This window comes from Paroedura picta, chromosome 3, assembly GCF_049243985.1.
Source record: "Paroedura picta isolate Pp20150507F chromosome 3, Ppicta_v3.0, whole genome shotgun sequence".
NCBI classification, from domain to species: Eukaryota; Metazoa; Chordata; class Lepidosauria; order Squamata; family Gekkonidae; genus Paroedura; species Paroedura picta.
Genome location: NC_135371.1, coordinates 157,575,065 through 157,590,652, shown reverse-complemented (window position 1 = coordinate 157,590,652; position 15,588 = coordinate 157,575,065). Strand labels below are relative to the sequence as shown.

Sequence of the window (15,588 nt, the reverse complement as noted above, 5' to 3'; positions counted from 1 at the left end):
CTGCCACATAATCTGTTGGCTAAAGTGGGCTACACAGAGGCAGGCAATGGGAAGCCATCTCTGTTCATCTCTTGTCTTGAAAACTCTTCCGGGTCCCCATAAGGGGGCTTAACTTGACTGCACTTTCCAACATTGGTCCATCTGTAGCTTTCAGAGAGCCATGTTTATTACAACCAACCAAAAGAGACACCAGACCACTGCACCACTCCAACACACGTACCCACAAGGCAGAACTGTGACTCCCAAATATACAACCATAACCTTTTAAATTATCAGAGTTTCTCAGCACATGTAGGATGTCCACACCCACACACACACCACAACTGTTGAACCTTGGCTAGCCTTTGTGTCTCCGGAGAGAAGGCTTTCCCCTCTGCCAACTTGCTCTTTCTCAGTATGAGGCACAGGGACTGAGATGAGCAAATGAGATTGCCAAGGTGCCCAAGAGGAGACCAAGCTGGCTAAGAAGCAGGAGAAGCTCAGTCATCACCACCCCATTGTAGCCAGCTTGCTCTTTTCCTGGCAGGCTCTTGCCCCTTCTCTGCACAAGTGGCATGCTTCCCCCCTCCTGTGCAAAATCATGGGGGGGGGGCTTGCCTAGCTTGTATTCTCATAAATATAGCTGAGAGATTTGCAGAGTCATAGAATCACTTTTACGGTAAGAACTTGCTCCCCACCCCAGTAAGATAAAAGGTGGCATCTTTCAATTGTTGGCCTTGCAAGCCCCACCCATGAATGGGTTCAACAAGGGATCAGTGGACCCGATCCCTCTCTTTGGGAAGCACCACCTTGGCCAGAGAAGCAAAATGTAATTGAAGATCACCTCCTGAGGTGTAAAATCCCCATCACTTGATCAGCAGAAGCTGTGATTTGCCTTGATTAAAAGCTAATTGAGCAAGCACGAAGTCTAATTGGAATCAGCCGTCTTCATGCTGGGAGAGGAAAGGGAAGGCGAGTGTAAGCCGCTTTGAGACTCCTTTAGGTAGAGAAAAGCGGCATATAAGAACCAACTCTTCTTCTTCTACTTCTCAGAGGCGAATCATTTCTTTTGCCTGATAACCGAAGCAATGCATTTCTGTAGAGGAGATCATAGAGCTTGGCCCCTGGCTCCTTGCAGGAAAGCAGCTTGTAGGAAAGGGTTCTTGATTGGCAAGATACCCTTCCAGCCTTTGGGCATCTAATGATGCCAGTCCCATTCGTACCACATTTCTTTCCTGTGAGGGTCCCCGATAACAGTCAGCCAGCCAAGACTTTTCAGTGACACACTGTGTTGCAGATTGCTTTATAAATTTGATTAGATGTGCAATGAGATAAAAGTGACTCAAGGTCGTGGAAGCAAACTGCATTAACTAGAATGGGGTTGCAGGCATGTTATTTAATCATGTCAGTGAGGCCAGTGAGGTCTGCTTTCCCGGAACAGACAGAGGGATTGTTTACCTTGTGGTTTTCGGCAATACAGGCTGGCTCCGTGCTGGTTTACGTGGCACGTGCCCTATCACTGTTGCGTCTGGCTTTTTATTTTCAAACACAGTTGCTGAATTAAATGCAGCACCTTACGTTAAGGCTAACGGGGGGCAAATCATGGTCCTTTAGTTGATTCTCTGGGTTTTTCGGTGTGAGTATTCCCCCACCCCCAAGGATTTTGTTGGGGAGAAGACATTTGCCCCCCTTAGATGGTGAAAGCAGATATGGAGGTATATCCCTCTGCGGAGTCTGGCTGTGAGCTAAAGCAATATGTTACTGCGCTCCTGGAAATTCAGACCAGGATACAGTCATGTCAAACTTATTTGACTGGATGGGCAAGGAAGGGAGTTTCTCTACTCCGTTGGAACTGTGACATTCTTCTTAAAAGATTCAGCAGCTAACTGACAGGGAATTTTAAAAGTTGCCCTGTTATCTCCACAGGTGTTCCACAACTGTATTGCCCAATATGTTATCTGACTCTAAAAAGACAGGCATAGGGGGGAAGAGAAATAAGGACCAGGGCTATGTTTTTGGAGAAGGGGCAGCTTTTACTTTTCGTGTCTGCCAGGACCCTAATAAAAATGGCCATAGTAATTTTTTTTAAAAAAACTGGCAATTCAGAAATGCTTATGTGTTTTGTCTAGTGGGGCTTAAAGTAGCTGGGAGAAGGACCAGCTTGGTGTAGTGGTTAGAAGTGGTGGCTTCTGATCTGCTGAGCTGGGTTTCATTCCCCGCTCCTCCTCCACACATAGCCAGCTGAGTGACCTTGGGCTTGCCACAGCACTGATAAAACTGTTCTGACCCAGCAGTGATATCAGGGCTCTCTCAGCCTCACCCACCTCACAGGGTGTCTGTTGTGGGGAGAGGAATGGGAAGGCGACTGTAAGTTGCTTTGAGACTCCTTCAGGTAGAGAAAGGCGGCATATAAGAACCAATCTTCTCTCAAACAGAGCTAAAAAAGATTTCTGTTTAGGACCATGGAGAGCTACTGCTAGCAAGAGTTGATATGTACTGGGTATAAGGAGATGTGGTTAGAGGAATACCAGGCAGTTCGTTTTCTTTTTGTCCTTAAAAGTTAAGAGGATGCCCCCACTATATGTATAGAGATCTGAGTGTTCTGGATGGGCTACCCCAGTAATAGATTAGGCCATGAAGACTTGAGTTATGAAGTTTCATTATTTGGGCAAGCTTTGGTTTACAACTAAAGTGTTTCTCAAGAGCTGTATTAGGATATATGGTTTTGTAAGGGTAAAATGGAGAAAAGACATTCTTAACCAATCAGAAAGATCTTTAGCAGCAGTTCTCCACAAATACATAAACAAAGGGCTGAAGATCTTCCTTCCTTCCTTCCTTCCTTCCTTCCTTCCTTCCTTCCTTCCTTCCTTCCTTCCTTCCTTCCTTCCTTCCTTCCTTCCTTCCTTCCTTCCTTCCTTCCTTCCTTCCTTCCTTCCTTCCTCCCTCCCTCCCTTCCTTCCTTCCTTCCATATACTGCCCTCTCCTGTGACTCAGGTCAGTTTATACAGAATATAGAAGAACATAAGGATAGTACAGTGTAATTCAGTAGTCATTAACTAAGCATCAAATAAACAATAATCAGCAGTAATAACATATAACAGTGGTTTCCTAGCATTCCATAACTGGTGGTAGCAATGTTAGCCATATACCTGTGATCCCAAAGATTGGTTGGCTCAGGATAGAGGTCAGGGATGGGGTTCTGGGGGGCTCAGTAGATGGCCTTGGTTCGGACGACCTCAACCAAATGCCTGGCAGAAGAGCTCCATTTTGCAGGCCCTGCGGAATTGCAGGACATGGGAACTACAAGGTTGATGGCATGGGTTGACAACTCAGATGGGCTTCGAGATTTTGCGCTGAGATGGTAGCTAAAAATCAGATTTGAACCGGGCAGACCTGAAGCAGCCCATAAGCAGCTATTAAGTATTGTTTAAACTATTGATTAAGCCGTTAGTTAAACATCGATTATGCTTGGTTTGCTCACTGTTTTTTTTAATTAGTGCATTAGCATTTAGATTAAGAACCTGTGATTAAACAATTAATAACTTAGATTAATTCAGTACTGTTTCTGTAATCAGGTGCCAGCTGTAGACGGTACATTACTAGATGCTGTTTGGCTTTATATTAATTTGATGATCAAAAGCTAGCACAAATCCAGCAGATACCTGGAGGAGAGGCGTTAAAAGAAGCCCAATATGTACAATAACATTTATTTGTTTATTTGTTTATTTATTTTTTATACCACCCTTCCCTACAGCTCTGGGCGGTTTACATAAAACATTTTGGAACATTTACATAGAACACTCTCAAAATCAATATAACAATATAACAATAACAATAACATATCAACTAGAACAGTATTTCAACAATAACTTTGACACTCCCTCAGTAGGTTTGATCTCTCAGTCTGGTCATTCTATAGAAAATAGGAAATCTGGGGTACCTCACTACAGGATGGTTATAATTTGACTGTCCTGCTCTTTAGCTTACATATTTTTATATTTTTATTAGTGTGGTCAGTCAAGTCCTACACACTTTTCTTGGATGCTTTAGGATGCTTTGGGTTGATCCTGCGTTGAGCAGAGGGTTGGACTAGATAGCCTGTGTAGCCCCTGCCAACTCTATGATTCTATCATTCTATAGCCATAGACCTGTTCATTAGTTAAAAAGTTTGCGTTTGTGTGTGTGTGTGTGTGTGTGAGAGAGAGAGAGAGAGAGAGAGAGAGAGAGAGAATTAGCACATCATGGACATACCAGTGTTTAACAACTACAGCCAGGGATGGTGTTTAATCAGTGTGACTAAAGACGTCTCCATTTTCAGACATGGTACTGGATCAGCATGAACCTTCCAGTGATCTGAATGAGGTCACCCGTAAGAAAGTCCGGGAAGCTCTTCTGAAAAAGCATCATCATCAGAACGAGAAGAAGAAAACCAACCTGCTCCCAATTGTTCGCTCTTTCGCGGAGGTTGGCCAGAAAAAGTCAGATCCTCACTCAATGGATAAGACAGGTGAGGATTCTTGGGCTCTGGACCCTCTGGGTGAGACTACAAGATGGCTTATGTACCATCTACGAGATAGTCAGAGGTCTTGGCATGCCTGTATCAGTTGATGCAAAACAGAGCAATTGAGGAAAGCGTGCTTTACTTTTGAACTGTTCATGTCCTCTTTCTCTGAGCTGAAGATCATATTCATTGGGCTCCTCCGAAGATATCCTGAAGTTTTCTTTTTATTATTATGATACTTAATTTCCAGCCCACCACTCCCAGACAAGCTGGCTTGTGGCAGGTAACATGATAAAATCCCCACAATAAAACACCAATAAAACAGAAAGAAAATTCACCTTCCTTCTGGCAGTGAAAACTAACCTCCCCCTCCCCCCACCCCCACTGCTCAGGGGGTTTCCAGCTCCTTGTTCCTCAGGAGAATAGATTGGGGGGGGGGGGTAGGCTGTTGTTCTGGCCATTTCAGGAAGGGGCCCTGTATCTTAACTGCCCTGGCCTCAACCAAAGAACCTGCTTTCTTAGAGCAGTTGTGGTTCTCTCCCTGATGGGCAACTTTGGAAGGAAGAGGACATAGGTAAAGGTAAAGGTATCCCCTGTGCAAGCACCGAGTCATGTCTGACCCTTGGGGTGACGCCCTCTAGCGTTTTCATGGCAGACTCAATACGGGGTGGTTTGCCAGTGCCTTCCCCAGTCATCACCGTCATCACCGAAGAGGACATAGCTGTAGTAATAATCATACTATGAATTCACACTGCCAGCATACTTGCTGCTCTGATTGAAAGAGTGCTAGCACTACGGGTGGCCTCCATGTGTGCAGAGTGTGTAGAGTGTGTGTGGAGGAGGAACAGGACTGAGCACTCTGGTCCTGCCATTACTTGCAACCGAGCAACTGATCCTGATGACACCCGCCATGCACCCCCACCCCCACCCCTTTGTATACATTGACTTCATATAGCATGATACTTGTGGAGGTACGAACTGTGCATGGGCTGCATTCTGGCAATCAGGCATTTGGCTTTTCAAACATTCCTTAATCCAAGGGGATGGCACTTGCACATGTACAGTTTAGATGCGGGTTATGAAGAGCCAGCGTGCTGTAGTGGTTAAAAGTGTTTGGCTAGTATCTGGAAAGCATAGGTTCAAATCCCCACTGATGCCATGGAAGCTTACTGGTAATCGTGGGCCAGTCACTCTCTCAGCCTAGCCTACCTCACAGGGTTGTTGTGAGATTAAAATGGAGAAGAGAAGAATGATATCTTTATTGTATTGGGAGACAGCCATCTGCGTCGTATACTCACAGCACTATGTGTACGCGGTTTCTGTTCCTTTCTTTCTCACAGAAGGAATAGTACATGTTAAATGCTCATTAATATGAAGTAAGGCTCATTAATATGAAGTAGTATATGAAGTGAGCCTCTTGTGGTGCAGGGTGGTAAGGCAGCCAACATGCTGTCTGAAAGCTCTGCCCATGAGGCTGGGAGTTCGATCCCAGCAGCTGGCTCAAGGCGGACTCAGCCTTCCATCCTTCCGAGGTAGGTAAAATGAGTACTCAGCTTGCTGGGGGGATAAAACGGTAATGACTGGGGAAGGCACTGGCAAACCACCCCATACTGAGTCTGCCAGGAAAACGCTAGAGGGCGTCACCCCAAGGGTCAGACATGACTCGGTGCTTGCACAGGGGATACCTTTACCTTTAGTATATGAAGTAATATAAAGTAATATGATGGTGGCCTCAGAAGTTGTCGTGTCCCTTTCCTGCTCCTCACTCCTCATCCCTCTCTTGTCTTCACGTGCCAAAGCCATCCAGGTGGGTAGTCATGTTGGTCTGAAGCAGCAGAACAAACCTGTGACATCTTTAAGACCAACAAAGTTTAATTCAAGGTATAAACTGCCATGTCCTTGCACAGTTCTTCAGATCCCTAATTATGCCATAGATTTTTGTACTAACCACAGGCTTTCCTGTGGTTTGGGAGTTTTATCACACCCTTGATTTCCCTCTTTCCATGTGTTCTGTGTTTTGCTTGTCATTTTCCCATCCTTTGTCAATGATGACCAAACCATGGAAATTCAGCAAATGGGAGACGAGGCTGTGAGGACACTTGGGGGCCAGGGAGGGAGCTGTGCAGTTCAGCACCCAAGCAGCAGAAAAACCTCTGGGTGAAAAGACCCAAAGAAGCAAGCACAAGTTCTCACACAAGTTCTTGGTGAAGAAGAACCCCTAAGATAAAAGTGCCGTGAACGTGTCCCTTTCCTCTAAAATTCTTTCGTGTTTCTTTGGTAGGAATGAACACGCTGACTCTCCAGCCTCCGTCCAATAACCTAGAAGTGAGAAATGGATCCAGCCACGATACTACTCCGACAGACCTTAGCAAGGTGGGACTCCATCCATCCATTCATTTTATATGCCACTTTTTTGCCCTTCAGTGCACTAAAGTTGGCTAACACCACACGCAGTCATTGCAAGAGACCAACCAGCAGCAAAAATAAGAAGCCAGAGATGCCACTAGCTTGGTTTTAAACAGCTTGAGATCACTAAATCAGGCTTTAGTTAAACTGGAACAAGCAATATCCTCAAAATGTCTTTGTTTCCAAAAAAAGTTGAAATCCAGAATTGTGAAGGTCAGTGATGGAGTTCAGTTGTCAAGAGTGATTAGCACAAAGAATATTTTTGAGGGGGCACACTGTGCATTTAAGATACCAGGTAGCCCCGACTAGTTTGATCTTATCAGTGCTCAGAAGCTCTGCAGGGCTGGCCATAGCTAGTATTTGGACAGGAGATCAAGAGTCAGCACAAAGATCTAGACAAGGGCAGACCTCCTCGGCTCATTTCTTATCTTTAAAGCTTCATATAGGGTTGCCGTTATGGTCTTAACTTAATGACTTATTTTACTTTTATACTGTGCATTGTCTCCCCACCACCACCAAAATGGCCAGAGATAGAAATCCCCCTCCCCAAGATCTTTTTAAAAGAGAGGGTAAAGGTAGCTGGGAACGAATTGTTAAGGAATTGTGCCCACACAAACGTACCTTTCCAACCGAGTCCCGGAAATGAAGCCCTGTTCTTTGGAATTAGGCAGAGCTTCACTTCATGAAGAAGATCCCCATTGGAGCGGAAGCCTCCAACGTCCTTGTGGGAGAGCTGGATTGTCTCACGCGACCCATTGTCGCCTTCGTGCGCTTAACACCAGCAGTTCTGCTGTCAGGCATGACAGAGGTTCCCATCCCTACCAGGTAAGAGGTTATGGTGACGAGGAATTAAATAGCAATTGGAAAATACACCTATGAGATTTTATCAGTAGTTTAGGGCAGTGGTCCGCAAGCTTCCGGTTGCCACGGACCGCTGCTCCGGAGTGGCGGGAGAGGGCGGCCCGGGGCCCTGCGCATGCGCGGCAGCCACAGCACAAACGCACATGCGCGGACTGCCGCGCACGCGCGTTTGCGCCGCCGCTATGCCAGCGGCTGCGGCTCCCTCTCTTGGCCCCTCCGGGCCGCCAGCAAATCGGCCGCCAAAGCGGCCGATTAGCTTGCGGCTCAGCAAGCTTCTCTTCCCCCCCTCCCGAAACAAGAAGCTTGCTTCGGCGGCCGATTTGCTCATGGCCTGGCAAGCTTCTCACTTCGGGGGGGGGGGAAGAGGGAGCTGCGGCCCGACGCCAAGGCCTTCGCGGCCCGTCACCAGGCCACGGCCCGCGGGTTGGGGACCACTGGTTTAGGGTTTTGTTGTTGATTTGCAGAACTTGGGGATGTTGTCTCTGGTAGTTTTGCTGTTTAGGAAAGAAAGTCTGGTGGCAAATGAAGAAGAATTGTAGGGTGGCAGGCAGACTCAGATGAGGACCAGTAATTTATAACTATGGGTTGGAGAAAAATCTGATTCTCTTGACCAAGAGATCAAGTTGCCCAAGCTCACTTCTGTTAGCAGAAATTGCCAGTCGTTTTGGATGCAGCAAATGAATCTCTGGGAATGGAAATCGGAGGCAATTATTGCTGTTTCCTCCTCTGTTCCCCCCCCCACTGTTCCTGGGTAACTTCCATGGTCCATAAGCAGGATTCCAGAGGGCATTTGGGGCTGCAGTGGGAGGTGGGGAAGTGGCACTCTCCAGATAAAAATCCCCAGTGGATTCAAAGCATCATCTTTGCATTGAATATACTTGCAACATCCAACAGCCTGTGCAGCGGCATACCACCCTGAGCCCTCGGGGAGGGCAGCATATAAATATAATAAATAAATACCATTTCTGCCAAGCACTTCCACATGCTGGTGGAGACTCTGGTTAGTTCCATGGTTTAAGTGAGCAGTGTTTCCCATGGCAGACTCATGGATGCTATATACATGTGCACATGAGCCCATGAATACATATGTATGCATATTCAGGAGCCCTGATTGTACCATGGTCCTCAGAAACATGTCAACAAATATTTAAACATGCAAGTACACATCCATATATTGTTGCGATATAAATGTGAAGCAGATACGTTTTGCAGGAGTGAGTGTATTTAAAACTAATGTTTACAAATCCTTTAAAACTGCTTTAGTCTGTTGTACAATAAATCGTTTGTGTTCCTTACCGCCTTCTCTCCTTTTCTTTCCTCTGTTTTTTGGCTAGGTTTCTGTTTTTCTTACTGGGCCCAGTAGGGAAAGCACAACAGTACCATGAAATTGGAAGATCAATGGCGACACTCATGACGGATGAGGTGCAGTGAAATATAAAACAATGATTTGCTTCTTTGAGTGGCGGTGGTGGGGCGAAAGCAGAGTATAAATTACTTCAAGTAAACTGAGTGTCAGAGTTAAGTTTATTGTGTGTAGCCAAAGGCCGTTGCATACCTCACAACCAATTCTTACATAGCTATGCAAACTATACAGCAGCGGTTCTCAACTTGGTGACCCCCACTGTGGCGGGGTCAGTGTACGCATGTGCGCAGGTAGCGTGCGCATGTGAGCATGCGAGCACGCAGGCACACAACAGTCAAGGGTGGTGTGGAGGCGGCCATTACCATGGTGCCACTGCCCACCGCCGCTGTTGCTGCCCACCACCACTTGCAGCCACCTGCTGCCGCTTGCAACTGCCCACTGCCGCCACTAACCACTGTGGCGGCAGCAACCAACCTGGGGACCCCACAGAAGGGGCCAGGCGACCCCAAATGGGGTTGGGAGCCCAGGGTTGAGAACCACCGCTATGCAGCTTCAAAACACAATCTAAAATTCATTATTACTAAATAACTCTTAAATTTAACCAAATCAAATAAGAGAAGTGAACCTCTTCTCAAGAAAGTTCATATTGAATTAAACATTGGTCTTTGAGGTGCTAAGTAGACTTTTGTTTTATTCTGTCTCTTTGAGCCATTGCACATTCAATGTATTGTTATTTTATAGTCCTTATTTATAGTCACATTTATAGACCACCCCTGTCGGCCCTGCCATTTCAGGGTGGTTCACAGCATATAAATGGAATTGTTCTATTCCTAGGAAATTGCAGTGTACCTAGTGGAAGATATTACTGAACCAGTTTCGTAAATGCGGATTTCAAATGACTTTTCGTTAGCTGTGGTTGTCATTTCAAGACTGAAGTAGCAGCTGAGGTTGTTCTCTTGCGCTCCCATCTATAGATTTTTCATGATGTCGCTTACAAAGCAAAGGACCGAACTGACATTTTGGCTGGGATTGATGAGTTTCTCGATCAGGTGACAGTGCTTCCACCTGGAGAATGGGATCCATCAATTAGAATTGAACCACCCAAAAATCTCCCCTCCCAGGTAATTCATAAAATTCTTCGCTAGCGGGACAGAACTTGTACATATGAAGTAGATGCCTAAATTACAGACAGTATTATAGAATAATCAAGATGTCTATTTCATAGCTCTCTGCCTGACCCTGTAAGTGACCCTGGAAGGGGGCCTTGTTTGCCCCATACTTGGACAAATGGCAAGAGCCGCTCTACCCCCTGGTCCATGGTCCAAGTAGAATCAGTTCCCTGTGGATTCTTAAAAGTCAGCTACTCGTAGCTCATGTGAATGCAGGGAATATGAATCCCCAGGAAAGGACCCATTAAAACTTGCAACTCCTTGTCTCAGTCTTGGCCTTCACAAACTCAACCATGAGAAAAAAAAACAGGCTAATAAAGCTGTATGTGCACACCTATGAAAGTGCACACTTCAAAAAGGATGTGGACAAAATGGAGAGGGCTGCAGGGGAGAGTGACAAGGATGATCTGGGGCCTGAGGACCAAACCGTATGAGGAAAAACATGATCTTTGTCTTTAAATATCTGAAAGATGTCACTTGCTGGAGGGCAGGGAGCAGGTCATTAGGTTATTGTCAGGACTTGAGATTCAATCAAGGTGAATGAGTGTAGCCTTCCTTCCAGCAACGCCACGAGGTTCCCAGTGTGGATCTTGCTTTGATATCATTTTGAGGAGGCAACATCAAAGGATGGCTTTGGGCTCTATGCCCTGTCATCCCCCCCTAGTGATAGGCTGGCCATTAATAATAGTAATAATAATACTAATAAACTTTATTTCTCCGTCCCTTGTATGGATTGTATCCCAGTTATTTGTACCCGTTGATTTAACAATTTATGGCATCCAGGCATAGAACCAACCAAAATCAATTAGGTTCTTCCTACATAATGTTTCCATGTTGTCAGGAGAAGAGAAAGATGCCTGGAACCCCAGGAGTCCCCAATGGACATGCTTGCCTTGTTGAACCAGAAGATCACAGTGGGCCAGAACTTCAGCGGACAGGGAGGTAAGTTCTGTGTGCCTCAAAACGATCTCTCTAAAACTGAAAATGTTTTCTGCCAGCACAGCTAGCGGTATGAAGTCCTTGTGAATCCTGAGTCTGGCTGACATGGAAAAATGGTGGCAGATTCCTTCTGTGAGGCCATTGGTCTATCAAGGTCAGCACTTGGCAGTGTGTGGATGGGTGTGCTGTGTAAAATGCCATTAAGTCACAGCAGCTTATGGAAAACCTATAAATTAATAACCTTAAAAACAGTCTATCCTTAACAGCCTTGCTCAGGTCTTCCAACTGAGGACTAGGGTTTCCTTGATTGAGTCAAGCCATGTCATGTTGGTTCTTCTGCTTTTCCTGCTGCAACTTTTCCTGGCATTATTGTCTTTTCCACTGACTGTCATCTCATAATGTGACCATAGTACTCAGTTTGGAAATTTTAGCTTTTAAGGAGAGTTCAGGCTTTATTTGAACTAGAACTCACTTATTTGTCTTTTTGGCAGCCCATGGTATCCATAACACTCTCCTCCACCACCACATTTCAAATGAATCAACTTTCCACTCCTTTCTTCATTGTCTGACTTTTACCCTATACATAGCAGTGGGGAACACTATTGTGTGAATTATCTTGGTCTCTAGGAACACATTCTTACACTTACGGATCTTTTCTAATTCCTTCATGAGTGTTCAATTCCCAGTCTCAATTCCCTTTCCTGGTTGCAGTCTCTCTTTTGGTTGATGATTGAGCCAAGGAAAAGAAACTCATTAACAATCTCAGTTTCTTTGTCATCAGCCCTAAAGTTGTGTACTTCCTGCTACTTTCCCTTTAAACTGAAGATAAGGGGGGACTGAACCTAGGACCTTCTGCATGCCAAGCCAGTGCTCTGCCACCGAGCCACAGCCTTTCCCAAGTGTATGAGCACAGTTGTATGAAGAAAGTAATGTAGGGTTGCTTACTGGTAGCATTTCAGATGGATGATATGGAGAAAAATATGCCACAATACTCATATGAATGATGGTTGGGTATCAGAATGCTCATGGTAACAGTTGCTCTACCACATTTTTACCCCATTCTTTTCTGACAACCTCAGAGCAGTATTCATTGTTTTCCTGTTCTCTGTTGATCCTTATGACAATCCTGTGATGTAGGCCAGGCTGCAAGGTAAAGGACTATCTCAGTGTCACCAAATGCACTGCATGGGAGAGTGGAAATTTGAATACACCACACTGGTTCTCCTTGTTATTCTGTACCTCTTGCTGGTTGCTTATATAGTGGCTCTATGTTACAGTTAAAGAAACTTTAGTGATTCAGTCCATAGTGCAGCCTTTTGCCCTTGAGAAACCCCTGAAACATTCTCCAGGCTTCAAGAAACCACAGAAGTGGTCAGATGGTACAGAATATGGTTGGGAAGCATAGCTGTTTACACACCCACTTGGGGATCCTCTCCTTCCTATTCCCTCCAGCCCCATCATTGGCCATTGGGGGGAGACTGGGTCGACAACCATATATGGGCATATTGTCTGATAAATGTTTTAAAAAATTAAAAGAATATATAAAAAAATAGTTGACTCCCACCCATTCAGGAAACCCTTCCAGAGCCATCCAGACACCCCAGGGTTTCACAAAACACTAGTTGAGGAAGCCTGCCTTAGTAATTCCATGTTGGTATTGAGGCCTTTCTTTGTATTATTAAAAAAATATAGAGAGGCATTCAGTTTCAAATTGAAATTATTACCTACTAGAATTTAAGCCCGCTGTAGCCGAAATACAGTGGGTGCTAGAAGGCAGTGGCTGGGTGCAGGAGGCCCCTCCCCCTGGCCCCCTCCCACCCAAGTCTGGAACGTCTGGGATGGACCAAGGAGCCAATCAGGAGCCGTGTGCTGCGTGGCTCCCGATTGGCCCCTTGGCCCAGACTGACACTCAGAGGGGCCAATCGGGAGTCGTTTTGTGGCTCCCGATTGGTCCCTTTGAGTTTTTATCCCAGACTAACCCCATCCCTTTCTCCACCCACTTAGTCCTTAGGGCCAGTTTGGTGTAGTGGTTAGGAGTGCGGACTTCTAATCTGGCATGCTGGGTTCAATTCTGCACTCCCCCACATGCAGCCAGCTGGGTGACCTTGGGCTCGCCACGGCACTGATAAAACTGTTCTGACCGGGCAGTGATATCAGGGCTCTCTCAGCCTCAGCCACCCCACAGGGTGTCTGTTGTGGGGAGAGGAAAGGGAAGGCGACTGTAGGCCTCCTTCGGGTAGGGAAAAGCGGCATATAAGAACCAACTCCCCCTCCTCCTCCTCCTCCTCCTCCTCCTCCTTCTTCTTGCTCCTGGGTAGCGGTTTACAGATTTGGCAATTGGGGGGAGGGTGGATTGACAACCATATATGGGCATATTGTCTGATAAATGTTTAAAAAATTTAAAAGATATATATAAAATACCAGCAACAATACCATTTTTGCCTCTCTAAAAAAATTCTTTTTTACTGTGTGTCTTCATGCTTTTTCTGGTAGCTCCTTTGTGTCTAGCAATCATCCTCCTGTCTTTTTTGGGATTTTTTTGCAGGCTGTTTGGCGGATTGATCCTGGATGTGAAGCGGAAAGCTCCTTGGTACTGGAGTGACTACAAAGATGCTATAAGTTTGCAGTGTTTAGCTTCCTTCCTCTTCCTGTACTGTGCCTGCATGTCTCCTGTGATCACCTTTGGGGGGTTGCTTGGAGAAGCGACAGAGGGGCAAATAGTAAGGATGATTTCTCCCTCCTTTCATGTATTGTGAGTTATTGTCAAGTCAGACTTCAGGACAATAGAGTGGCCTGACAAAGAGCAGTGTGTATCTGATATCATTGTTTCTTTTTTACATTTGAGGTATGTGTGCTTCTTGAAATGAATGGATCTTGTATCTTTAGCTCTACTTGTGTGGCCAACATCCCGTGTTTGGTGCTTTGTAATTTTACATTTCCAAACGAACATGGACTTTCAGATACTTCCTCTTATGGAAGGCAGACTCTGTGCTGTCTCTCTTAGAACAGAAAATGGCGGGTGTTTATCTGAGTTCACTATACGTAAAGGTAAAGGTATCCCCTGTCCAAGCACCGAGTCATGTCTGACCCTTGGGGTGACGCCCTCCAGCGTTTTCATGGCAGACTCAATACGGGGTGGTTTGCCAGTGCCTTCCCCAGTCATGACCGTTTACCCCCCAGCAAGCAAGCTGGGTACTCATTTTACCGACCTCGGAAGGATGAAAGGCTGAGTCAACCTTGAGCTGGCTGCTGGGATTGAACTCCCAGCCTCATGGGCAAAGCTTTCAGATGGCTGCCTTACCACTCTGCGCCACAAGAGGCTCTTTTTAGTTCACTATAACTGGATTAATTGCCCCTTAGCATGTTTCAACTACCCTCACGATTGATGGATTTAATAAATGGACAACATTTTTTTAATTTGCTCAATTATGTTTAGGTGTATAGAATCCCAAATACATAAAGGTAAAGGTATCCCCTGTGCAAGCACCAGGTCATGTCTGACCCTTGGGGTGTGAGGCCCTCTAGCGTTTTCATGGCAGACTCAATACGGGGTGGTTGGCCAGTGCCTTCCCCAGTCATTACCGTTTACCCCCCAGCAAGCTGGGTACTCATTTAACCCATCTCGGAAGGATTGAAGGCTGAGTCAACTTTGAGCCGGCTGCTGGGATTGAACTCCCAGCCCCATGGGCAGAGCTTTCAGACTGCATGTCTGCTCCTTTTCCACTCTGCGCCACAAGAGGCTCTTCCGTAATACATATCATCCCTAATTTCATAGTCATGATTGTTGATATCCTTCTTTATAATAATACTAGGGGCCAAGCCCATTGCTTTCAGGAATCCAATGTGCGCTAGATTGGGGAGGTGGGGTGGAAGAACTCTGCAGACGGCCTTCCCCTCCCCCTCCCCCCAGGACCTGGAAAGGCTACAGGCAGCTATCATGGAACTCACTGGCAGAAGCAACACTCACATGGCAGGGACCTGCAGCCACCGGGCCTCAGAAGGATGTGGAAGGAGGAGGGGGTGGTCAGGAGGAGGGGACGGAAGGTGATTGGCTGGCTGCCGGACAGAGGCAAGAGTGGTTGTTAAGTGCTGCGTGGCACTTAAGCCATGAGACACGCTTCTCCTCCAAGCCCTTACTAGAAATATATTATGTGGAATAGATGGAACAGATGAGGAAACTTTCTACCCTGGGTGTTCTTTTTTGGCAGGATGTATACAGACGTGCTTGCACACTTTTGCCCTTTTAGGAGATTGTCATTTTCAAGCAAGTAAACGATGCCTTCAAAGTACGGAGACTAACCTCTCCAGTTTTCTTTCTGTAATCAGGCAAACAAAAATACAGGGCATAAAACAACTACACAGATCTGTTG

General features: G+C 45.9%; 1 protein-coding gene across 1 annotated transcript in view; it reads left to right on the top strand.

Moving 5' to 3' along the window:
• Positions 1-15,588, top strand: part of SLC4A8 (solute carrier family 4 member 8) — a 106,096-nt gene that overhangs the window by 63,249 nt on the left and 27,259 nt on the right. The window contains exons 6-12 of the mRNA XM_077328913.1: positions 4,298-4,486; positions 6,762-6,853; positions 7,554-7,711; positions 9,082-9,169; positions 10,085-10,231; positions 11,121-11,221; positions 13,764-13,938. Of these exons, the coding sequence (XP_077185028.1) occupies positions 4,298-4,486; positions 6,762-6,853; positions 7,554-7,711; positions 9,082-9,169; positions 10,085-10,231; positions 11,121-11,221; positions 13,764-13,938 (950 nt within the window). The remainder of the gene's footprint in view (positions 1-4,297; positions 4,487-6,761; positions 6,854-7,553; positions 7,712-9,081; positions 9,170-10,084; positions 10,232-11,120; positions 11,222-13,763; positions 13,939-15,588) is intronic.